This window comes from Naegleria fowleri (assembly GCF_008403515.1).
Source record: "Naegleria fowleri strain ATCC 30894 chromosome Unknown tig19, whole genome shotgun sequence".
Lineage (NCBI taxonomy): Eukaryota > Heterolobosea > Eutetramitea > Acrasida > Naegleriidae > Naegleria > Naegleria fowleri.
In genome coordinates, this window is record NW_025407951.1 from 354,409 (window position 1) to 377,943 (window position 23,535).

General features: G+C 36.2%; 14 protein-coding genes across 14 annotated transcripts; 8 read left to right on the forward strand and 6 right to left on the reverse strand.

Moving 5' to 3' along the window:
• Positions 1–28: 28 nt before the first annotated feature.
• FDP41_013524 (uncharacterized protein) lies at positions 29–1,098 on the reverse strand (the record flags this gene model as incomplete). Its single annotated transcript, XM_044704164.1, has 2 exons — positions 29–614; positions 710–1,098. 2 exons carry the CDS (start codon positions 1,096–1,098, stop codon positions 29–31), a joined length of 975 nt encoding a protein of 324 aa, XP_044565023.1.
• A 356-nt stretch (positions 1,099–1,454) lies between these two features.
• On the forward strand, positions 1,455–2,924 carry FDP41_013525 (uncharacterized protein; the record flags this gene model as incomplete). Its single annotated transcript, XM_044704165.1, has 1 exon — positions 1,455–2,924. The coding sequence occupies one exon, from the start codon at positions 1,455–1,457 to the stop codon at positions 2,922–2,924; it is 1,470 nt and encodes a 489-aa protein (XP_044565024.1).
• A 132-nt stretch (positions 2,925–3,056) lies between these two features.
• FDP41_013526 (uncharacterized protein) lies at positions 3,057–4,550 on the forward strand (the record flags this gene model as incomplete). The annotated part of the gene is made up of 8 exons (XM_044704166.1): positions 3,057–3,076; positions 3,198–3,277; positions 3,450–3,521; positions 3,645–3,653; positions 3,711–3,803; positions 3,980–4,260; positions 4,323–4,383; positions 4,498–4,550. The coding sequence occupies 8 exons, from the start codon at positions 3,057–3,059 to the stop codon at positions 4,548–4,550; spliced, it is 669 nt and encodes a 222-aa protein (XP_044565025.1).
• Positions 4,551–4,804: 254 nt separating this feature from the next.
• FDP41_013527 (uncharacterized protein) lies at positions 4,805–6,505 on the forward strand (the record flags this gene model as incomplete). Its single annotated transcript, XM_044704167.1, has 1 exon — positions 4,805–6,505. One exon carries the CDS (start codon positions 4,805–4,807, stop codon positions 6,503–6,505), a length of 1,701 nt encoding a protein of 566 aa, XP_044565026.1.
• An 81-nt stretch (positions 6,506–6,586) lies between these two features.
• FDP41_013528 (uncharacterized protein) lies at positions 6,587–7,360 on the forward strand (the record flags this gene model as incomplete). Its single annotated transcript, XM_044704168.1, has 2 exons — positions 6,587–7,032; positions 7,081–7,360. 2 exons carry the CDS (start codon positions 6,587–6,589, stop codon positions 7,358–7,360), a joined length of 726 nt encoding a protein of 241 aa, XP_044565027.1.
• Positions 7,361–7,369: 9 nt separating this feature from the next.
• On the reverse strand, positions 7,370–7,957 carry FDP41_013529 (uncharacterized protein; the record flags this gene model as incomplete). Its single annotated transcript, XM_044704169.1, has 1 exon — positions 7,370–7,957. One exon carries the CDS (start codon positions 7,955–7,957, stop codon positions 7,370–7,372), a length of 588 nt encoding a protein of 195 aa, XP_044565028.1.
• A 38-nt stretch (positions 7,958–7,995) lies between these two features.
• FDP41_013530 (uncharacterized protein) lies at positions 7,996–13,494 on the reverse strand (the record flags this gene model as incomplete). Its single annotated transcript, XM_044704171.1, has 1 exon — positions 7,996–13,494. One exon carries the CDS (start codon positions 13,492–13,494, stop codon positions 7,996–7,998), a length of 5,499 nt encoding a protein of 1,832 aa, XP_044565029.1.
• Positions 13,495–13,896: 402 nt separating this feature from the next.
• On the forward strand, positions 13,897–14,877 carry FDP41_013531 (uncharacterized protein; the record flags this gene model as incomplete). Its single annotated transcript, XM_044704172.1, has 1 exon — positions 13,897–14,877. The coding sequence occupies one exon, from the start codon at positions 13,897–13,899 to the stop codon at positions 14,875–14,877; it is 981 nt and encodes a 326-aa protein (XP_044565030.1).
• An 82-nt stretch (positions 14,878–14,959) lies between these two features.
• Positions 14,960–15,889, reverse strand: FDP41_013532 (uncharacterized protein; the record flags this gene model as incomplete). Its single annotated transcript, XM_044704173.1, has 1 exon — positions 14,960–15,889. The coding sequence occupies one exon, from the start codon at positions 15,887–15,889 to the stop codon at positions 14,960–14,962; it is 930 nt and encodes a 309-aa protein (XP_044565031.1).
• Positions 15,890–15,986: 97 nt separating this feature from the next.
• FDP41_013533 (uncharacterized protein) lies at positions 15,987–17,807 on the reverse strand (the record flags this gene model as incomplete). Its single annotated transcript, XM_044704174.1, has 1 exon — positions 15,987–17,807. One exon carries the CDS (start codon positions 17,805–17,807, stop codon positions 15,987–15,989), a length of 1,821 nt encoding a protein of 606 aa, XP_044565032.1.
• A 537-nt stretch (positions 17,808–18,344) lies between these two features.
• Positions 18,345–19,889, forward strand: FDP41_013534 (uncharacterized protein; the record flags this gene model as incomplete). The annotated part of the gene is made up of 3 exons (XM_044704175.1): positions 18,345–18,574; positions 18,730–18,988; positions 19,164–19,889. 3 exons carry the CDS (start codon positions 18,345–18,347, stop codon positions 19,887–19,889), a joined length of 1,215 nt encoding a protein of 404 aa, XP_044565033.1.
• A 169-nt stretch (positions 19,890–20,058) lies between these two features.
• On the forward strand, positions 20,059–20,634 carry FDP41_013535 (uncharacterized protein; the record flags this gene model as incomplete). The annotated part of the gene is made up of 1 exon (XM_044704176.1): positions 20,059–20,634. The coding sequence occupies one exon, from the start codon at positions 20,059–20,061 to the stop codon at positions 20,632–20,634; it is 576 nt and encodes a 191-aa protein (XP_044565034.1).
• Positions 20,635–20,907: 273 nt separating this feature from the next.
• On the forward strand, positions 20,908–21,999 carry FDP41_013536 (uncharacterized protein; the record flags this gene model as incomplete). The annotated part of the gene is made up of 1 exon (XM_044704177.1): positions 20,908–21,999. One exon carries the CDS (start codon positions 20,908–20,910, stop codon positions 21,997–21,999), a length of 1,092 nt encoding a protein of 363 aa, XP_044565035.1.
• A 33-nt stretch (positions 22,000–22,032) lies between these two features.
• FDP41_013537 (uncharacterized protein) lies at positions 22,033–23,470 on the reverse strand (the record flags this gene model as incomplete). Its single annotated transcript, XM_044704178.1, has 2 exons — positions 22,033–23,022; positions 23,069–23,470. 2 exons carry the CDS (start codon positions 23,468–23,470, stop codon positions 22,033–22,035), a joined length of 1,392 nt encoding a protein of 463 aa, XP_044565036.1.
• Positions 23,471–23,535: the final 65 nt, after the last annotated feature.

The following is a 23,535-nucleotide window of genomic DNA, read 5'->3' on the forward strand; positions in this document are numbered from 1 at the left end:
AAATAATTTAAAGGTTGTTTATGTTACATTAAAGCTTTGACATTCTTTTCAGAGGTTCTGTGATGAAATCTTCATAATTATATGGTTCGTGCACAACTTCACCAAAAGACTTTGTTTTTTGGAATTCTTTTAGCATTTCATCTTTTCTGTAAAAACAATCATAGACCCATTTCTCAATCTTTTCATCGTCATCATAAGGAATGTCCTTGATTGGAATACGTCGCACGTGAATGTGAATTCTTTTTCCTTTAAATGGTTTTCTCATCAGATCCATAATTGATACAGGTCCATCTTCGTAAGCAATAGTAAAATCATAAACATATTGAATATGAGAATCTGCAAAATTAGAAACTGTTGCTTTGAATCCTTTCACTCTTGGAGTCAATACACATTCGGTAGGCTTAATTCCTTTTTTTTCACAGAATTTTTTACAAGCTTCTAACTTTTGAGGTGTAAATCTTGTTCCTTCCAGGAATGAAATAATCCAAACAGGTATTTTGTGACTCTTGATATTTCCGAAAACTTTAGCGATAGAGTCTTTGTCTCTTGTCCAGTTACGAGACATCATAATGTGATTTAATAAATAACATCCCCATCCAACACCAGGAACATATCTGTTATAAAAAGGTAAGAATAATGAAAAAAAATAAATTAATGAGTTATGGAGTTTGGTATGGATTAATATTGTTCTCATGTATTCTTTACCTACTTGATAATTTCCTTCATCATGAATTTTGTATGTCCGAGCATTCCTTTTCTCATTCCGAATGTTTGAATCACTATAAAATCTGTATCTGCTACGTGATTTGAGATACAAATACTATTCTCATATTTTGGAATTTTATCACCATACCAAACCAATTCAACCTGATCCAATTGTTCCAATACAAATATAAACGTCCAATATCCTCTACCAGCCCACATACAATAAATCTTAAAAACCAAATCTCCAAATCCAAAATATTTCAAAGGAGTTAAAAGTATCAATCCGATCGTCATGATACCACAATAAAAACAAATGGCAAACACGAGCGTGCAGAGCCGAATGAATTGCACCAGAGAATAAATAGCCTTCATGTTGTGTTGTTGGTGTTGCATTTTTTTAAAATCCATAACCGGAAAATTAAAGATGAAAGTTCAAATAAGAATCATCGCGTTCTTCTCAAAGGAAAATTAAAAATCAATTGCATGATATTCGATATTTTTCATCAGTTACTGTCTAGCGTTTACGTTGTAATCACAGAAAGATTCAGAGATTGTTCACCTATTTTTAAACGAGTCATCATTTGCTAATTCGATGAAGAGTGGAATGCTCCACACCACTCCTTAGTTTCGATTTCTCTCACAAATCTTTATCATCACACCTTTGCAGCCGGGAATATCGCTCTCTCGAATTTAGTGTCTTGGTGATGGTTTGTTGAATTGTTGGATTTTTGAAATTGAACTCAAAAAAAATGAGTCAAGATTCAGGAGCCTTGAAGAGACTCGAAGAAGAGAACAAATGGTTGCGGGAGAAAGTGAGGGAGTTGGAAGAAAAGTTAATGGCAAAAGCATCGGGATTGGAAATGAATCATGAACAACATCAAATCATCAAGGAAGAAGATCAATATGAGGATGGCAACAACAATACTGAACTTTTAAAAGAAAAGCTTCCATATCTCTACAATGAACTGAACAAGGAATTGAATAATGATCAAATTGCTAGATTCAGTAGACATTTACTACTTCCAGAAATTGGTGTGAAGAGACAGGCTAAATTATGTAATGGAAGCATTTTGTTGGTTGGTGCTGGAGGCCTAGGTTCGCCTGCTGCCCTTTTTCTTGCTGCAGCAGGTGTTGGAAAATTAGGATTTGTGGATTTCGATGTTGTAGATACTAGTAATCTTCATAGACAAATCATTCACAATGAACACCGTACTGGAATGCTTAAAACATTATCTGCAAAAATGTCTTGTAAACTTTTAAACGAAAATGTGAAAATTGAATGTTACAATCAACCCTTCTCGGAATTGAATGGATTAGAATTAGTCAAACAATATGATGTAATTATGGACTGTAGTGACAACGTCACCACTAGATATTTAGTGAATGATGCGTGTGTATTGGCAGGAAAGCCACTTGTGAGCGGAAGTGCTGTAAAGTTCGAAGGACAATTAACAATATATAATTACAGGAATAAGAATGTTAAAGGCCCATGTTATAGATGTTTGTATCCGGATCCTCCTCCACCAGCAACAGTAACCAGTTGTTCTGATGGAGGCGTTCTTGGTGTAGTACCAGGAATAATAGGATGTCTTCAAGCACTTGAGGCTCAGAAATTATTAATGCAAATGGACGATGAGGAATCTGTGAAGAATAATTGTGAAATTTTAGTACAGAAAATGCTTTTGTTTAATGCTAAAACTTGCTCGTTTAGGACTGTAAAGATAAGAGGAAGACAATCATGTTGTAAGGTGTGTGGCGATATTCCTACAATAACAAGTTTAATACCGGAAGGAACGTCTCTGGTGTGTGCAGATAAGGTAGCGTCACAACCTGCAGACTTGCTGAGACCCGAAAATAGAATCACAGCCCAAGAATATGAATCATTGTTAAAGAAAAATCCAAAGAATCACATTTTACTTGATGTTAGAGAAAGAATTCAATACGATATTGCTGCTCTCCCTCACGCTATCAATATTCCACTCAAGCAATTAAGTAAGGAAGAATCCATTCAAAGGATTAGAGACGAAATTTCAAAGAATTCTAACAATTCTGCAACAACACCTAATGATTATCCAATCTTTGTCATTTGTAGACGAGGGATTTCTTCAGTTTCTGCCACCAAAACTCTTCTTGACGTTGGATTTACCAATGTAAAGAATATTGATGGTGGAGTTAATTCATGGCGAAAGAACGTAGATCAAGGATTTCCTTTGTACTAAGAGCTACACATTTTCGAATGTGTCACCAACCATTATAGATTAAACTATTCTCATTTCAAATGAAAACAACAAGAAGAAGCTTGTCAAAATTTCAACTCTCTCAATCACTCAAATTATCCATCACACAAAAATATGCCAATCCTGGGAATATTGTACGTTGTTTGTTTGGATCTCTCTCTTCACGAACGAAGGGATGATCATCGTTATCGAAAATTTCATCACCCTATTTCACAATATATTTACATCTTTGTTCTTCTTTGATCAACACAACAGCGGAAACAAGAATAGCAACACTTTTCGTCCAAAGAAATCACATGGAGGAAAGAGAAAGGAATTACATAAATTAGCGAAAGGTATGACGATAATGATGTTGATCAACGATGGATAGATTGTAATTCTTACTTCTTTTAATAATATATTACTCTATGATCATTATACTATATTACTGATGATGATGATGATTGGACTGATGATGATTTTTAAATCGGGTGATGGTTGATGTCCAATCCATCATCGTAATAACAGCTACTCTTGGAAGTGGTGATTTGAGTCAAGCCGTTAAACTTCCACAAGGAGAAGAATTGAATGATTGGCTCGGTATGTAAATTTATATAGGTCTGTTCGCTTGATATATCTGTTCGCGAATGCTCTATCATCTACTTATTCTCTACTATTTGTATGCCCAATGTTCCTCCAAAACATCAACATTTTATACTGCAGCTGTTCATAGTAAGTAAAAAGAGCAAAACCATATTGTATGGATAGAACTATTCCATCATGATTCAGCTGTCGATTTCTTCAACACCACCAATTTATTGTATGGAAGTATTTCAGAGTTTTGTACTGCTTCTTCATGTCCAGTCATGTCAGCTGGTGCTGGTAAGTGTGTGCGTGTGCGGTGAGAAATACTCAACAATCTGAATATTCAATCAACAATATTTGACGACAATTTTCATATATGATATCAATATTTGATCATCATGATCTTATTGACAACAACATTTTATGAATGACATTATCAAACCCATTCATGTGAATTCACATTCAAAAATCAGAATTTGAATATTTGTGGATGAATCCTGAGGATAATATCACAAAACCAATTCGTGTCTCAGCTCCTGAATACATGGAGTTTTTGATGGGTTGGATTGAAGCTAGGATTAACAATGAATCATTGTTCCCACCATCACCTGATGTTCCATTCCCAGCAAATTTCAAGAGTGAAGTTAAACAAATTTTCAAACGATTGTTCAGAGTCTATGCCCATATTTATCATTCCCATTTCGAAGAAGTTAAAAAGTTGGGAGAGGAAGCTCACTTGAATACTGCATTCAAGGTTTGTTGTTTGCTGCATGAATTATTATGATTCATTGTGTGAAATTAATTTTCTTACAACAGCATTTTTGTTTGTTTGTTTTTGAGTTTGATCTTGTTACAAAGAAGGAAGCTGAACCAATGGGTAAGTGTCAAGTTGCAGCATGCTTAATTTTCTCTTATCTCATGGACTATGGCATGTCTCATCGTGTCGTCATGATGATGAACACTCTCATGATTTCTCTCACTTTCATTACAGTGGACATTATTCTAAGTTTACTTCCAAACTTTGCCTCAAAGCTTAAGAAGTAATTGTGTACAACAATAAAGCTAATTTCTTCTTCATTCACCACCAATGAAAAAGGTGATGTTCCAAGAAGATGCAGTAGGCAAGTTCCACACACCATCTCGATTGATTGAAGGCGACATGTCTATCTTGTAAACACAATAACTACACTCTAATAATAAATCGACATTCAATATAAAAATATAAAATATTATTCAAAAAAAATTTTATTGAAAGTGTGATTGACCCCAAGTGGGATCGGTCAATTTATTCAAAAAAAATGCCCTCACACTCCAAGAAACATGGCCATTTGTATGTTCGATCGTCGGAGTTAGCCTCTCGACGGAAAGCATCAGAGGTTGAACGCAAAATCGGAAAATCACTTCCCTTCTATCATTGCTGCTTAACATCTCAACCAATCACTGGTGAACCAGTTGCTACACGTGATGGGTACATGTTTGATATTTTAAATATTTTACCATGGATTCGGAAACATCATATTCATCCAATTACTGGAGAGCCATTAGAAATGAATGATTTAATACGATTACATATTAAAATGAATGAAGAAGGAAAACCTTATTGTCCTGCTACAAATAGAATTTTCACTGAACAATCTCATATTGTTGCAATTGCCAAGACTGGAAATGTATATTCTTGGAACGGTATTGAGAATTTGAATTTAACAGAGGGTGACGTAATGCATGACGTGCTTACAAATGAGGAATTTACAAAAGATGATATAATTACAATTCAAGATCCAAAGAATCCAAGAGACATCACAACAATGCATCATCAAGCAGAAAAAAAAATTCAAGAAGAAAAAAAGAGAAGAGCATCAGAAGATTCGTCTAATTTAGAAAAAGTCTCAGAGTATATCAACTTAAATAGTTCAACTTCAAAAGTTTTAGAAGAAATGGAAAGACGAAAAAAGAAAAAGTTAGAGAGCAATGAGGAAGAACAAGAGCTGAAAAGTAATCCTCTTAGAGGTGGTGAGCAAAGCTTTGGAATATTAAGTAGCGACACAAAAGCTTCTTCACTCACCTCTTCTGTAATGAATGTTAGAACTAAAAGTCACGAATCTGAAAAGATCAATGAACAATATTGGAAGGATAAAACTGCACAATATGACAGAATTAAGAAACAATTTAAAGACAAGAAAGCATATGTTTCTCTACACACAAATTTCGGAGACTTGAATTTTGAATTGTATCCGTACTTGTGTCCACAAACTTGTGATAATTTCATTGAATTATGCAACAGAAAATATTATGATGGTGTTAAATTTCATAGACTCATTAAAGGGTTTATGATTCAAGGAGGAGATCCAACAGGTACCGGAAGAGGAGGAAAAAGTATTTGGAATAGTGATTTTAAAGATGAGATTTCAGGCAAGCTTCGTCATGATGGTTTTGGAGTATTAAGCATGGCCAATCGAGGACCAAACACCAATTCCAGTCAATTCTTTATTACATTCAAGGCTGTACCACATTTGGATAACAAACACACAGTTTTTGGAAGACTAGTTGGAGGATCTAAAGTTTTAGAACATATTGAAAAGATCAAAACTGACGAGGAAGATCGACCTCTTGAAGACATTGTTATTGAAAAAACAAGTGTGTTCTACAGTCCATTCGCTGAGGATGCAAAAATACAACGAGAATTGGCAGAGAGTCAACAAGTGATCAACATTGACTTCTCAAAGAGTGCTGCAACGAGTGGAATGAGAAACTCGGAGAACAACACTTCAGAACATGGCCATGACTCACAACAATTCGGTCATTGGTTTTCAAATCCATCTGGATTGAACAAGAAGGATACGATACAACGAGGAGATGCCACCCACGACCGATCGGTTGGAAAGTATTTGAAATTGAAAACATCAAACTCCAATCAGCAAGAATCGTCGGATTTCATTCAATCACTCACAAGGAATAGCAGCTCCTTTCAGACATCCTCATCTTCCTCTCTCATGAAATAAAATTATTGAACAATTATGGTGAAGGATGATTCCGCCAATTTTTTACAATTTTGGTTTTTCAAAAAATTGAATCCATTCCGAATGAGTTCCTTGATCAAACAACAATTACTCTTACAACAACAACAACAGCTTCAACAACAACAATTACTTGCAGCTCGTTCCAATAGAACTTCGTTATCCTTATTAAAAAAAACAATTCCGAGAAGTCCGTTTTATTCTGTCACTTCTACGAAACGATATGATTTGTTGCAAGTGGGAGAGGCAAAAGACGAAACGTATGTGATTCTAGAAGAGCCAATTGATGGAGATTTTTCGGGGGATGTAAACTCGGAGCTGTACGAAATTGCATTTCTTGTCAATCAAATGGTTTATTACGTTTCCTATCAGTTTGCACAGGAAATAACGAGAGATGAAATGGAAGAATTAGAAAAGTTTGAGCAAGAATGTTGGATGGAAGAATGTGAAAAATTAGAATCCATGTTTATCAACAATACATCAAATATCTCACAGAAAATGCTAAATCCAAAGTACGTAATTTAAAGATCATAATTTGTAAGATAAAATATAAAATTAAGAAAAAAAGGATCGAGCAACTCTAAAAGCAAACCATCAAAGAAATCAATCATGACTGGTACTGACGATCTTCCTCCGCTATTCTATGATCCAATTATGAATGTGACCTCTGATATACTTCTCAAAAAACCCAAAGAAAATTTAGTCCAATTTTCTTACAGCATTCCACTTTTGGGAGGAAGTACCAATGGCAGTGGTGGAATGTTAAATAAGAGACTTTCTGAAATTGCAAATATGCTGGCGGACACCATCAAAAGAGAAAAGCGAGAAAAAAAGAATTGATTCATTGCATTAGAGGAATTTTGTCTCCATCCTTGATGTAAATTTTTGTGAAAATTTAGATGCATTATTGGCTACATCCAAAAGTCGTTTTCTATCCACAGCAGTTGTTGGGTTTTCCATATCTCTATCTCTATTCCATGTCAAAAATCCTTTACTTTCCAAATCTCTTCGTTCAATTTCAGATTTACTATTTGCTTTTTCAATCAGGTGTGCCTCGAGTAATGATTTTGGTTTTGAGCCATGTTGTAATTGATTTTCCTGTAAATATTTATCAAAAATTTCAACGAGTGATGATGGCGACGATGATGATTTGTAATATTCTTTTGTCTCTTTGTCTTTCCGGAGTTTGAAATGAGAGCTAAACATATCTTCGAGAATATTTCGAACAGATCGATCTTCAATTTCACAAATATTAACCAAACATCCATCATCTAAATCTTCAAATAAATTCTTCAACTGATCTGAATCATCGGGATACATTGACAAGAGACTGTCAAGCATAGAAGAGAGCGGTAGGATTGTTGTTTCCTCTTCTTCGTAATCGTATTTTACTTTCTTTGATGACGATTTATGCGACTTGTCTTTACGTTTGCCCATTTTTTAATTGTAAGATGGTACAAAACATTGTCGATACTTTATTGATGATTGTTAGAAGTACATGCTGTTGTGTGGTTTTTTTGTGATCCTTTTAACTTGAGAGTGTTTTTAGCAATTCTGGGAGGAAAATTATTTGTTTCTAGGTCCTTCCTGTTTGCTTGTAAGGCATGACACACTTTTTTTAACTCGTTTCTCTGCTCAACAACCTCCTCATACTTTTGTTGCAATTCTTCTATCTTTTGAGTTAAATCTTGTAACAGTAAGTTGTTCTTTTGATCTAAATTTGTGGTCATGTTCAATGTTCGATCTCTAAGACTTCGTACAAGGTTGGATTTTTGTTTTTCGTTCCGTTCATTTCTCTTTAACTCAATTTGCAACTTGGTTGTCAGCTCTTCGATCTTCTTTTGCTTAGATTGGAATTGATTTTTGATTTGTTTGGACTCCAACTCTAAGGCAATATTCTTTTGATTGAGATCGTTATTGATCTGTTTGATTTGGAAGATATCTTTTTCGCTCTCCTTTGCTGAATGCTCAAGATCAATTATAATCTTGTTTAATAGCTCAATTTCTTTTCTATATTTAAATTCAGACTGTCTTCGCTCTTCTTCTAACCGAATAATATCACGAGTTTGGTTCTCAATCTGTAAATCTCTTTCTTTAATCTTGTCCCAGAGTTGCCGAATTTGAAGCATATTCTCTTGATCTTTTTCGGTTAAGGTTGTTATGCTTGTGTTCGCCTCTTTTAGTTTAACATCCAGCAAATTTATCTCTTCTTTGCGTTCATTCAAAATTGAATTTGTTGATAGTTGCAAAGAGTAAAGTTCTTCTTCCTTTTTTTTGACTAAATCACGTAATTCTTCAATAGTGTTGGCTTGAGAAATATTTTCTGTAACCCAGTTGTTGATGACCACCTGTGCATTCGCTAATTGCAGTTTTTTATCCTCACAAACTGAGCGCAGGTGGTTGAGCTCTTGAACTAATTTTTCGTTTTCTTGGTCTTTAAGATTATTTTCTTGTTGTAGTGCATTGAAGTTTTCAATTCTTAAATTAATATCCTCTGTCTGATCCTTAATAATCGCATCTCTTTCTGATAGCAACGACTGTAATGAGGATATGGTATTCTCGTGCTGTGCCAGCATATTTTTAAGTTGTGATCTTTCTGTTTCGAGATTTTCAATAGCTTGTTCTCTTTCAAGCAACAAATTCCGTTGCGCAGATGACTGTTCTTCCATTGTTTGAATAGTCAATTTTGAGTGTTTCAATTCGTCGTCAAGTAATTCTATTTTTAATTGTAGCTCGTGAATAGTAGATTCTTGTTGAAGGATTGTTTGATTTTTTTCAGAAGTTACTACTAGCTGGCGTTCAAGATTGTTTGAAGTTGCATCAAGAGTGTCCTTTGTTTGATGGAGCTCATTTCTTGTCTCAGAAAGTTCTAAACGTGTTTGTTGTAGCTTATCAGTGGATTCTTGCAAAGCTAAAGTTGTATTCTTCAGTTCCAACGTAAGATAGTCAGTTTTTTCAGTCATATTTTTGAGAGTCTCAGAAAGATCTAAAATTTCTGCTTCTTTGGAACGTACAAGAGATTTCGATTGTTCTAGCTCACTCTCGAGCTCTGTCTTCGCATCCAATAAAGTTAACACCTCTTCCGATCTTTTTTCGAGGTCTATATCTGTCTTTTCCAAAGCTTTCTTTGTATTCTCGAGTTTTTCTTCTGTTTTCAACAAAGTACTCATTGTTTCTCCAAGATTTTGACAAGCTACATTTAACTCAAGTTTGGTATTGGTCAAACTTGCGTTAGTGTTTGCGAGTTCGTTCTGTGTTTGTTCTAAATTTTCTTTTGTATCTAAGAGATGTTTTTTTGTAACAGCAAGCTCAGATTTTGTGATGTTATGAGCTTCCACTGAGTGATGCAGCTCTCGTGTGGTAGAGTCTAATTTTTCTTGGCTATCATTTAGCAATGTTGAAATTATTTTTAAGGTTTCGTTTGTTCGAGAAAATTCCGACTTGGTCAACTCCCAACCTTTAAGTGCATCGTCCAACTGGCGTCTCAAGCTTTCAGATTCACTTTTTGACCGTTCAAGAGTCTCTACAACATCCATGAAATCTGATTTGGTTCTCTCGAGAAGTTTAGTCGTTTGATGCAATTCTTCGGTCTTCTCTTTAAGAGAATTATTGGTTTGTGTCAGTAATTCAGTAATGTTCAGAAGTTCACTTTTAGTAGCGTAGTGTGATTCTGCAGATTCTTGTAGAAACTTTGTAATTTCTTCAATCTTTTCTTGAGAAATTCTCAAGTTATCTTTCGTTTCTAACAATACACACTTTGTTTCTTCAAGCTCGTTTCTTGTTGCGGTATGAGCCTCATGTGTTTGAGCTAAATCTCTCGATGATTGGTCAAGATGATCTTGATATTTAGCTAATAATTCATTCACGTGGGATAGTTCCATCTTTGTTTTTTCCCATCCGCTCAAGCACTCCGAAAGATGGGCCTTGGTAATTTTCAGCTCACTTTCGGTATTATTATTCCGTTCAATTAAGGCATTTAAATCTTCCTTGAACTTTTCTACTGCCAATTCTGTCCGACCCAACTCTTCTGATTTTCCGTTCAATTCAACTTTGGTTTCAGCAAGAATGTTTTGGGTTAGAAGCAGTTCATTCTTTGTGGCATTATGGGCTTCAATAGACTCTTGCAATTCTTTCTCTTTCAAAGTCAATTTCTCTTTAGTGGCGTTTAACACTTCATTCACTCTAGAAAGCTCCAAATACGTTTGTTCTAAAAGTAATTTCGTCTCTTCTAAAGTTTTCTTTGATGAATCAAGCTCATCCTTTGTGGTGTTGTGAGCTTCTGACAACAAAATTTTCTCCTCCATTGTTTTTTCAAAAGCGAGTTGTGTTTCCGTAAGTAAATCTTTTGTTTGGGACAACTCAAATGTAGTTTTTTCCAACTTTTCTTTGGTTTCAATAAGAGCTTCATGTGTAATTGATAGCTCATTTCGAGTAAGATTGTGGGATTCGATAGACTCACTAAGTTGTCGTGTGGTAATATCCAGAGCTTCGGTAGTTGACTTCAAAGAATTATTGGCTTGTGCAAGCTCTTGTTTTGTGCTTTCTATCATGCTTTTTGCATTGGTGAGATTTGTGCTTACAAGCTTAAGGCTTGATTTGCACATTAGTAGCTCTTTCTTTGTATTTGAGAGCTCTGTATTTGTAGCATCAAGTATTTTTTGCATTGTTTGAAGCTCTTCGTTTTTCAACGTTAATGATGCGTGAGTAGATTGAAGAGCATTGGACGTGGTCATGAGCTCTTCAGTTTTGATGTGTAAACGCTCGGTTGTTTGTTCTAAATCTTTGAGTAATATTTCTTTTTCTTCTTTGACCATACCAAGTTCAGATTGAGTGCTTTTTAGTTCATCATTAATGCTAGACAAGTCATTCTTAGCCGCATCGAGGCTATCTTGGGTGTCTTGTAGCTTTTGTTGGCACTGAACAAGCGTCTGTGTAGTTGACTCTAAATTTTGCGTGCATTGTTCATAATGCTCTCTTGTATTTTGGAGAGTGTTTTTTGTATCGTTCAACTCTCTTGTTGTTCGATCCAAATCGCTTGTTTTAGATTTTAATTCTTTTTTTGTTATTCTGAGCAGTTCTTGTGATTCGGCAAGAGCGACCTTTGTGGAGTCTAAATTTGTCCTAGTTGAGTCTAGAGCTTCTTTTGTAGATTTCAACATTTCAGTGGTTAAAGAAAGGGTGTAGTTTGATTGTTTAAGTTCATTGCTTACTGACTCAAGATTTTTCGTTAAATTTGCTAGATCTGATCTTGTTAAGGCAAGGTGTTCGGTGGTTGTTGAAAGCTGATGCTTTGTTTGGTCAAGATCTACTTTGGTAGAACAAAGTTCATCTTTTGTTTCTTGCAACTCCTTGGCAGTGAGTTCGAATTTTTCTTCAGATTTCCTTAGTTCTTCGACAGTGTTGTTGAACTTTTCTTCTGTTTCTGATAACGATTTCAAAGTGTTGTTGAGAACATCTTGCGTGTTAGACAGTTGTTCGACCTTTTGCGAAATTTCAATAGAATAGTTTTCCGCAGTTGCTAATGCTTCCAATAATTTTCGTTTTGTTTCTTCTAATTCAGTGTTTGACATGGCCAACTCGTTATGAGTCGAATTGGTTCTTGCGAGTTCTTCTTTAGTAAATTCCAACTCGCTGAGTGTGTCATTCAACTGCTTGGAAGTTGTCTCCAGTTCATTCATGGATTGACTCAGTTGTTCTTTTGTTAGTGTAAGCTGTGCTGTCGTATCTGTGAGCTCATTCTTGGTTTCATTATATTTTTCTGTCATTCTTGCCACCTCATTTGATGCTTGTTGAAGTTGCATATTAGCATTGAATAATTCTGAAGAGGTATGTTCTAACTCCTTTTGCCTCAACTCAATTTGTAGAGATGTTTGCTTTAGATTATCCTTTGTAACCTCTAACTCGCAAAGAGCATTTGAAAGATTAGAGGATGTTGCTTCTAGATCTTGCTGTAGTTGAGATAAACGATCGGAGGTGATTTTGAACTGCTCTTGAGTTTCTGAAAGTTCATGTGTGGCGTTTTCTAAAGAACATTGAGTCATTGAATATCTTTCTTTGTACTCGCCCAATTCCAAGGCAGTGCTCGCCAATTCGTCCTCCTTAACGCCAAGATTCTTTGTTAATGCACTAACAAGTTCGCGTTGTACTTCTAACTCAAGGACTGTACTGTTGAGAGTTATTGTTGTTTCTTGACAAGTATTTTCAAGACGGTACATATTTTCTCTGAGAGTTTCGAGTGCCTGAGTTGTACCGTGGAGTTGATTTGTTGATTCTTCAAGCTCCTGCGTTTTTTTGATTAATTGACTAGAGACGTCTTCAATTTGAGATTTAACCCTTTCAACTTCCTGTGTTTTTACATTGACTGTGTTGATAGCTCTATTCAATTCTTCTGTTGTTGAAGATAATTGCAAACTGAGACTTTCTACTTGATGGTTGTTTTGTCTTGCTTGTTCTGTACAAACTCGTAGATTTTCAGAGTTGATAGAAAGTTCATGGTTGAGGCTCTCAATCTCAGTTTTTGCCTGACACAATTCCCGGTTTAATGATTCTATACGTTCTTCTTTCTCTGAAATAATATGAGAAAAATGTCGTAGCTCTTCTTTTTTACTTTCTAGATCTGTTGTTGCTTGCTTCAACGCGATATCTCCTTTGAGTATGTCTTCCAATGAATCAGCTAGCTTTTCGGAAAGAGAATTCATTTGTTCAACAGTGGTGGCGAGTTGTTCTTTTGCTAAAGAAGCCTCTTGTTGCAATTCTCTAATTAAATCTTCCTTATCTGTTTGATTTTCATCTTGCTGTTCTTCATTGTACGATATTTCATTCGTTGTTTGCTCTACAGAATTGAAAACAGGGGAAGGTCGTTTTTTCAAAAGCCAGTTTGGGCTGTTGTTTGGGCTACTTGTGGTACTACTGATATTCGGATTTTCATCGCTTTGACCCTGTTGTTGAGGGGAAGGAGGTTCCTGTTGGTCCATCACAAATTTTTTAAATCTACAATAGCGCCTTGGGTAAAATTTACAATAGCGCCTTAAGGAACAAAGTTGGCGTTGATTGCCACTTCTGGAACAACAAAGCTTGCAAAAAATCTCTGCTTAAGACGCTATGCAATGAAAGCGCTATTGTAGATTGAAGTTCTCCTTCAACACCTCCACCGTCATCCTTATCCTTCGGTGAGGTATTCAAATTACAACTGAGCTGGCACATAACACGTTGTCAAGTTGGAATGCGAATACATTGCTGATGACACACGTGTTCGATTGTAGAATAAGGTGCAACAGATCATTCAAATGTTGAAGGAGAACTTCAATTCAAAAATCAAAAAATTCAATATGATCAAGTCGCTTTCCAATTCTATTCTGTTCGTGTTGATTGTGATGATGTTCATCATCGAACACTCACTTCAACAACAACCACTCGGACCTGATGCTGTTCATCTTTCAAAGATACAAGTCCTGACCTTTAGAAAAGGACAATACACTACATCTCGAAGAACACAAGCATATCAGCAATTAAATTGTAAATATTCACCCGATAGTTACATTCCGGATGTGGTGCAATGTAAAAACATGGGTTTTGATGGCACCTCTTATCAATGGAAATGCGAAGCCGATATGGACGAGAAATATCGCTTTGGTTCTGATTTAAACGTAAATTGTGAAGGCTTTCGTTATGCAGGGGATGAATTTGTGTTGCGAGGATCGTGCGCTTTAGATTTTTCTATTGAATGGACAGAGAAAGGACATCAACAATCACACACCATGAATGAAATGCGCAATAGGAATCGTCAACAACATCAACCCAACCAACAGTACTATCATCATGAAACTGCAAAGCCTTCAAATCCATCAAGCTTAGGGGCTTTTGGTATTATTGTTTTGATATTAGTGGTAGTTGCGTTTATTTGGTTGACCAAGTCATCATCAACACGAAATAGATCGAATCCAGGATCTACTACTACTACCTATCCATCATCAAGCACACCCTATCCCCAAGCAACATCATCAATTTATCCAGGCGTGAATCCCAATTACACAACAACAGATGAAAATTATAATCCAAACTATTCTACAGACAACACTTATTCCACTCCAACATCCTCATCATCCTTTGGTACTGTACCTACTTTTGTTGCAGGTGCAGCAGCTGGCTATGCTCTCAACAGTCTACTGAATCGTCAATCAGCATCCTCTTCCACAACTGGAAATGGCTCTTATTTCAATTCAGACTCAGATTACAGAAATACGTCGACCAACTATTACAACGATTCAACTGATCAGCATTATCACCCAAATACGGACCATGACTCTTCCACTACCACTCGTACTGCCAAAGGATATGGTGGAACAACCTCAAGATAATTCATCCATCTAGAAAACCCATCATCGCAAAACCACACATTCCTAATATAGTGACTTTTCATGTAGAATTGAATCCTCACATTCAATGTACCTTACTTTTGCATTCCTCAAGCGATCCCAGTGAATTTCTTCTTGCAAAGTAATTATTAAGGGTTTGTACCACTTCAATAATGGTATACCTTTGTGAATGACTTCTTTGCATCGGTGATGGCGTGTCTCGATTGAATTTTCTGAATGTTGTTGAATTTGTAGATAATGTTGGTGTTGGTGATCTCATAGGGCGATCTGCACTGTTTGTAATCAATTTCTTACAATTATTGTTGGTCATTACATTCTCCGCTGATTTTTGAAATAACATTTGATTTTTACGAATGAGTTTTTTCTTTTCATCAAAGGAAGGAATTTCATCATGATGATGATTCAATTCAAATGCAGATTGAGATCGATTGAGTTCATGGAGGTACCGATCGACTCGTTTTTTACATGATCTCTGAGATACGTTTTGTTTTCTTTCCTCGCTCTCTATTTTTTGAATCCTCTTGGTTACTCTAGCCTTAACATAATTTTCAATTAAACTTGGAGTTAGGTGTCGGAGGGTAGGAGTGATGAACGTTTCGTTTTCTGCTGCTGCCTGTTTGGGTGATGAGAGTGGGCTGTTGACCTTAGAGGATGAAAGAAAGTTGTTGTTGTTGTTGGATAGAGAGCTCTGAGGCAAATGAAGAACAGGTTTCGTGTGATGATCACTCGTTGTGAGAGATTTTACATCGTGATGATCAAGTTGTGATCGTGGAGATGGAGCAGTAATGGTAGGCTCACCGTATTCATTGTTATTCGGCTTTCTTAATACACTTTCATCAAAACTTTGATTCAGTTGAGGTGATGATCGCTTCTTGCTGTCACTTCTCCTTCTTGTTGTTGTTGTTGAATTGGGCAAGGAATGAGTTTTTGATGATGAGGAGGTGGGAGAGGGCGAGGGACTTGTGGGGCGCAATGATGCATCTACAGGATTCATTCTTTATTTTTTAAGGTGAACCCATGATTGAGAAAAATGTAATATACAATGAGAGCAATGTAATATATTAATATTTATTATATTATAATAATAATATTTATTCAGATTTGGCTTTTCCATTAGTAGTAGTGGTTCGAATGAAACACCTCATCACAACAATTCTCATCAATCCAATAAAAAGTACGAGCAAGCTCAAATACACGACGATAATATCCAACCAATAAAATTGCCACCAACTCAAATGCTTGTCAGGCATTGTCCAAGATAAATCTCCATCCAACTCTAACATCATTTCAATGACATCTGCTGCCTTTTGTACTCCTCCAGCATGTCGCATCAATGCTTTGACATGACGAGCCTTTGTCGCATAGACATGTTTCGATTGCGGAGAGTACAACAGCTGTTGAATGGAGTTGGACAACTTTTCAACATTCCATGTTTTGCTTTCTTCTTTGGATGTGAAAAGGGGAATTCCCACTTGAAATTCATGAATTGCAACAGAGAGTCTCATCTGATCAAAGGAAAATGGCATGCCAATCAATAATTTCCCAAAATACAGTGCTTCATTAATCGAGTTGCCACCACAATGAGTCAGAAATATTTTGACTTTGTCGAGAGACAACAATCCTTTTTGAGGAACAAAGCCATTCAATTTTCTAAATCTTGAATTGGTCTCAAGTGCTGAGATGAGTGTTTTAGAGTGTGTTGATTGTTTCAATGCATCAAAGGATACAAGATTGTGAGTTCCCAATGAAAGTAATATGGATAGTTGTGGATTCCTTTGAATTGATCCCTCTAGAGCATTCAACAATTTGAATAAATCTTCCTCATTCAGTAACATGGTTGATCCTAATATGATTAGCATAATATCTTGTTGCTTTTCAGTCCATTCTAACAAACCAAAATATCCTCTTTCTCTTTGATTTTCATCTTTAGAGAGAATAAATAATTGTTTCCTTTCATTTTCAATGTGGCGATCGTTTAAAAAAGGGCCAACCAAAAAGGTATTCAATTGTTGAGAGCTTGCAGATGCAAATTCAAAACCCAAGCTTGAAAGTTGAATTCTAGAACATTTGACATCACTCAAAAACAATTCTTCTGTTGTGAAATACTCTTCAAGTAAATTCAAAATTCCAGAAAACGTTTGAACATCTTTGAAAATTAGAAATGGTAATTTCAATCTCATCCATAAATTCGTAAAATATTCCAATCGATCTGCTGAAAAAGCCGGGTAGTGAAATAACGAATGAGGGAGCATGCTCACATAAAGCTTTGTGCAAGCAGCTCGACTTGCTGCAACAATTGACTGAACTGCATAGAGTGAAAAATCAATAATCACATGTTCAAAGAGTGTCTGAGAGGGATCGTTCTTAATTCTGAGAAATGTTTTCGGAGGGGTGACAGGTTCAGAAGTGTGTCTTGCTTGAAAAAATTTTCTTCTTGTTGCTGCATCCACGAATGGAATCACATTGAGAACTTGGTTAGCCTCCACCTCCTGGATGAGGATGGTCGGGGTGGTTTCTGCCTCTTGATTTGAAATTTCCATTTCAACAATTTCTAAGTTTTCAATCATTATCTTTTCATAGGGAGCAATGACTTTTTGAAAAGCAAGAAATAAGCCTTCATTCATTGGTAATTTTGAAATACTTTCCATGTTCGTAGCAATGAAATTTAAAACATTGGTTGTATCATCGTCTTGGTCCTTTTGATCCATAAACGCTAAATGAATTTTCGAGTACTTGTCTTCATTGTGATGATGATGATGGTGATCATTATGAATACTAGTACTCTGAGTCTTGTTCATTCGTTGTTGTTGCTTGGAATACCATTGAGGAAGCCTCTCATCACTACCCAAACAAGCCTTAGAATTTAAAAGTGTAATGTTTCCGATCAATTCTCTCCCTGCAAGAGCGTCCATTAATTCTACTTGAGCCCTCACATGTCCAGGATATGGAAGAGACAAAATCAATACGTTCCTTCTTGATGGAAGTGATTCACCTAAGATGATTGAGATGATGACTGTTGCTGGGAGGAGCAGAATTACTATTGATGATAAAAATTGGAATGTGCTCCTTCTCCACATGGTTTGTTGCATTGTGAAAAGGAAGATGATCCTGTGATCGCTGCTAATATGTCAGCCAATAGGTTCAATTTTTATATACGTTTCAAAAGTAATCATTTCATGAGTGAAGAAATCGATTGTCGGAGCATTTCCTTTTGAATTTTGACTGGTTACCTCATTCGCAATCATTGGATAGGGTGTTCCATTGTCATGGCAAGATTCTCTCATTCATTGGTTTGATTCAAATTTTCAACGAGGACATTGTAAACGGTACGTTGCCTGAACAGAGTCACCACACACTGAAGTAGTGATTCCTTTATGCGCACTGTAGATCCTTTTCGCACCAAGCGGACGCGACACTTCACAAGCGAAATTCCGATAAATACACAAAAAATGTCCTTTCTTTGGGATGCCTTGTTGTCAGCAGCTTCTCCTCCTCTCACTTTGAGTGCTGTGGGTGTTGCTTTGGTTGCTGTGTTGACATTTGGAAAATTATATTTCAATGGAGGAATGGTTCCATCATACTTGTTAAATCACACCAATTTGAACGGAAAGGTTGCAATAGTGACAGGTCCATCATTGGGTGGTATTGGATTCGAAGCTGCTGCTTTTTTATATTCTCGGTAGGTTGTTTTTAATTATAATGGAATAATAATTTATAATAAAATAATTTTTAATTATTTTGGAAATGAATCGTTTATTAATTTTTCAATGACTATTTGTCTTTATTTTAAATGACATGACTCTTTGAAATGGTCCATAACAATTATTTGAAAAGAGGTGCCACAGTCATTTTGGGAGTTCGTAATGTTTCCAATGGTGACATGATTCAACAAGAAATTTTCAAAAAGTATCCTACAAGTGAATCAACAACAAAATCAGATTCTCAAATTCATGTCGTTGCTTTGGATTTATCTGATCTACAAAGTGTGAAATCTTTTACCAAGACATTTAAAGAAAAATTCGATCGATTGGACATTTTATTGAACAATGCAGGTATCATGATGACTCCACATTCGACCACAAAACAAGGTGTGGTAAGTGAAATTGAAACACTCAATTGAAACAATCGAATAATCATGATCATTTTTCACATGCTCAACATGTTGACATTTAATAACCTTTTGAACACAACATATTGACATTATGAACACACCCATGAACACAATAATTATATTTTGATAATTATTATTATATGAATGAACATAAAAGGAAATTCAATTTGGTACCAATCATTTAGGTCACTTTCTATTAACTTATTTATTATTGGATTTGATTAAAATATCGAATGGTCGAGTAGTGAATGTGAGTTCAAGAGCAGGAGAACACTGGGTAAAAGAAAAGGATGAATGTCAACAGGTCATTCTCAATGATGGTGTGAACAGTGGTGGTATTGAGAGGAGTGGTGGTGTGAACAGTGGTAGTGGTGGTGTTGAGAGGAGTGGTGGTGATAATATCCATTATTCAAAATTGAGTGGATTCGCATCCTTCACCTTAGATACTGTTCAAGGAGATTGCAAAGAGATTCCTACTGATCGATTGTATGGACGATCCAAATTTGCAAATATGGTCTTTACAAGAAGATTGGAAAAGGAGTTGAGGAGAAAGGATGATGATGATGGTTGTACGACTCTGGCAAGTGCATTTAGTCTTCATCCTGGTGTCATTCGTACTCAACTTTGGCGTCATTTAAATCCTCTCTATTTCACTCTTGTTGCTCCTTTTTGGTGGTACATCACAAAGAATGCTTATCAAGGTGCACAAACATCCATCTATTTATGTATTGCACCTTTGAATCAATTGAAAGGAGGAAATTATTACTCGGATTGCAAATTAGATGATGCCTCTGAAAACCAATTGGCACTCGATGAAGAGTTACAAGAAAGACTCTGGAATACATCTTTGGAATTGTGTCAACCATTTTTGAATCAAGATTAATTATTATTAGGAGGAGGAGGGGGAGGGGGACAATATTTATAGAATTCTCTCATGTCCTAAACTCCTTCATTCAGCCTTCTTATGAATGATCATCGTCATCGTCCAGTAATAGTTAATAAAATCTTTCAATTCTTCTCAAATAATTTTATTAAATTTTGTTTTAGAAAAAATGTTTAGCAGCAACGTGGACTCGCAGCAGGTCGTCGAGTCATCATCCTCCGCTCAAGAAGAAGGCTCTTCTTCTTCTCCAATGGCCATTCCGAATGCCACTACTATCACCAACAATTCATCTCAACAACAAGTAGTAGAATCTCAACAAGAATCATCATCCCGTACCCGATCATCAAGTTTATTAGCAACCTATCGTGAACGAAGTGCTTCTACTGCTTCTTCCGAACATTTACAATCATCATCAAATCAACAACACCGATTGGAAGATCTTACAGAGAAAATGTTTGAAAATTTTATTGAATTATTACAAGGAGAGATGCAGGCTGGATTCAACGAATTAGCTTTATTGCAACAAATGAATTTAGCCATCACAAAGAAATATGAAGGTTTGAATCAAAAAACTGAAGGTGTTCATGCGAATTTGAAAAAGATGATGCAATTATATGAAAGTTTACAAACCTGTTTTCAAGAAGTTGATTCCATTGATATTTCTGTGAATGAATTAAATAATATTGTAAATTATTTAGACACTTATACCAAACAATTGGAATTACAATTAAAACCTTTTCTTTAAATTTATTTTGGAATAAACTTGAAATTCTGCATTCTTGATCATTCTCACACATTTCAAAAAAATACTTTTAATTCATAGCCAATTATTCACAACCGGTTCCGAAACCATCCTTGTTCATGATTATTTTACATTAATTATTCAACATTTTGAACGTTTTGTTTACATTAATCACTCAACATTTTGTGTTTTCAAATTATGTTTATTAATTTGTAAATCCATTTCACATCATTTACATTCATCATTTACTAATCATTTACACTCATCATTCACACCATGGGAGTCGGAATTTGTGTGGTCAATAATCCTCACTCCATCGAATGGAGTCCTTTTATTGAAAATCGATTAGCAGTTGCAACATCGAACCGTCCAGGTCATACACCCATTTCAGGAGTTTTATATTTACTTGACTTTTTACCTCAAAATAATATTGAAATTGAACATCAAATTCAACTAAATGTTGGATGTCATCATGTCTTGTGGTCTCATCGAAATGAAAATGTTTTACTGAGCTCTTGTGACGATCATGTTCTTCGATTTTTTGATACAAAAAACATTGATTGTATGTATCGAGAATGGTTTGATAATGAAAAGATTTCAAACGTGGATTGGGATCAAATATCACTTGAATGGATTATCACAGGATCACTTGATTCCTCTTCCATAAAATTATATCAAGAAAATCAAGAATCTAACGAAGCACTTGACATTTTTCACACCAAAAAACATGAACTGGTCATTAAGGAACAAGAATCGAAATTAGAAAATGTTCAAGATTTACAAGCACCACCTGTCTATGATATTCAATGGAATACTCATACTCCCATGCAATTTTATACGAGTGATCGTGATGGATTTGTCAGTTTGTGGGATTTAAGGCAACATGAAGATCCATGTGTCGCATCTTTTCGGCTACACCACAGAACTTGTGCCATAAAGTTGGATGTGAATGCTTTTGATGAATATTCAATGGCATTGGGATGCTTTGATCAATCCCTAATGACCTATGATTTGAGAAATACTTCGAGACCCAAAGCGTATTTACCAAATATTCACTACTCTCTAATTACAGGTACCAAGTGGAGTCCACACACACAACATCTCGTTGCTACATGCTCAACAGATAGAACATTAAGAATATGGGACATGAGAGAGTCGAATCAAACGCCCTTGCAACCACAACAACATGTTGGTTCGTCTTCGTCGACAACGTTGACACAATCCTACGGTGGAAGAGTTTCAAACTTTAAGAATCAAAAAATGGAAGATTGGGTCAACGATTTGGCTTGGAATGTGCATGAAGTGGGTTTGATGGCCTTGTGTTGCAACGATCAACTGGTGAAAGCTTATAACATTAAAGAAGATTAATTTAATGCTCTGAGACAAAATTGTTGCCATGATTTACATGACGATACACTTCTTTTTCTTTTCATCAGGTTTCTTTGCATCGGTATCGACAGGTTGATGCTTGACCTCTCCATTTGATTCTTCCACCTGCTTAACCTCTTCTTTGACTTCTGTCTTGGTTTCTTCAGCAGGTTTAGCAGCTTCTGTTTCATTGGTCGAATTTTCGGCTGCTGTTTGGCTTTTCTCTTCCATCACAATTTGATTTTGTGATTCTTCTTGAGTCTTAACTTCAGTTGGTTTCTCTTCTATTGGTTGAGTCTTTTCTTGCTCCACAGGCTTAGAAACTTCAGTATTATTTGCTTCTTTGGAGACTTCCTCAACAAGAGGCACCTCTTGCTTTGGTTCTTCCTTAGCTTTGTGTTCCTCGACCTTATTCTCTTCTGTGGCTGGTGGTTGAACGACTGTTTGCTCCTCCACTTTAACGGTTTCAGCAACAACAACTTTGGTAGCTTGAGTTTCTGTGGTTGCTTCTTCAACTTTGGTCTCGACAGGTTTGATTTCCTCCACAACAGCAACTGGCTCGGCAGGTTTAGTGGATTCTTGAGATAGTGTGACCTCTTGTGGTTCCACTTTAGTCTCAATTAAAGACTCAGTTTGCACCTCAGAATTGTCATCCTTCTTTGTCTCAACAGTGGTTGCTTGCTCAGCGACCTCTGTTGCTGGTTCAACATTAATTGGTGTGACTTGTTGTTGTGTAGTATCTTTAACAATGTTCTCATCAGCTGTTTCTGGTGGTGGAGTTTGATGATCCTGCTCGTGGACCACCGAGCTTGAACTCTCTTCGCCAATTTTTGGCTCATTCTGTTTTGGTGCCACAACAGGAATGGGTTCTGTTTGTTCTGCAGGTTGTTGTTTTTCTTCGGAAACTACCAATTCGGACTGATTGGTCTCTGCTGCACTTTCTGGTTTGACGTCATCTTTTACTTGTTCAACAGGTGAGGCTTGCTCTTCCTTCTTCTCTTCTGTTTCTTCAGTAGTGGAAGTCTTTTGTTTCCTCGGTCGTAGAAGGAGTCTGAGTGATGGATGTCACTTCTTCTTTGGCCACAGAAGGAGGTTCTTGGTTCTCCTTTCCATTTTCTTCGGATGAAGCTTCTTTTTGGGAGTCAGCCACTTCCTCTGTTTTAACTGGCTCCACAACCGGAGTGGAGTCTTGTGGTGGAACTTCACTTCCACTGGTATCCTTGTTCAGAGAAGTCTTCTCTTCCTCTGTTGTTGCTGTTGTTGTAGCTTCTGAAGAAGAAGGCTCCAGCACTGCTGGTTGTTCTTCAGGCTCATTGGAAGCCTTACTTGAATCATCTAGAATGGATTCATTTGTTTGTGGTACTTCTTGTTCCGAAGTTGCATCCTCAGAGGTACTTTGAGTATCAACATTGTTGTTGGTCTCTTCCTTTTGTTGTTGCTTCTTGTTGTTCTTCTTTGATTTTTTGCCCATTTTTTGTGGATGTTGCAAAGAGTTGTTGAATGTTAGGGATTTTTTTTCTCAAACTTTTGGGTTCT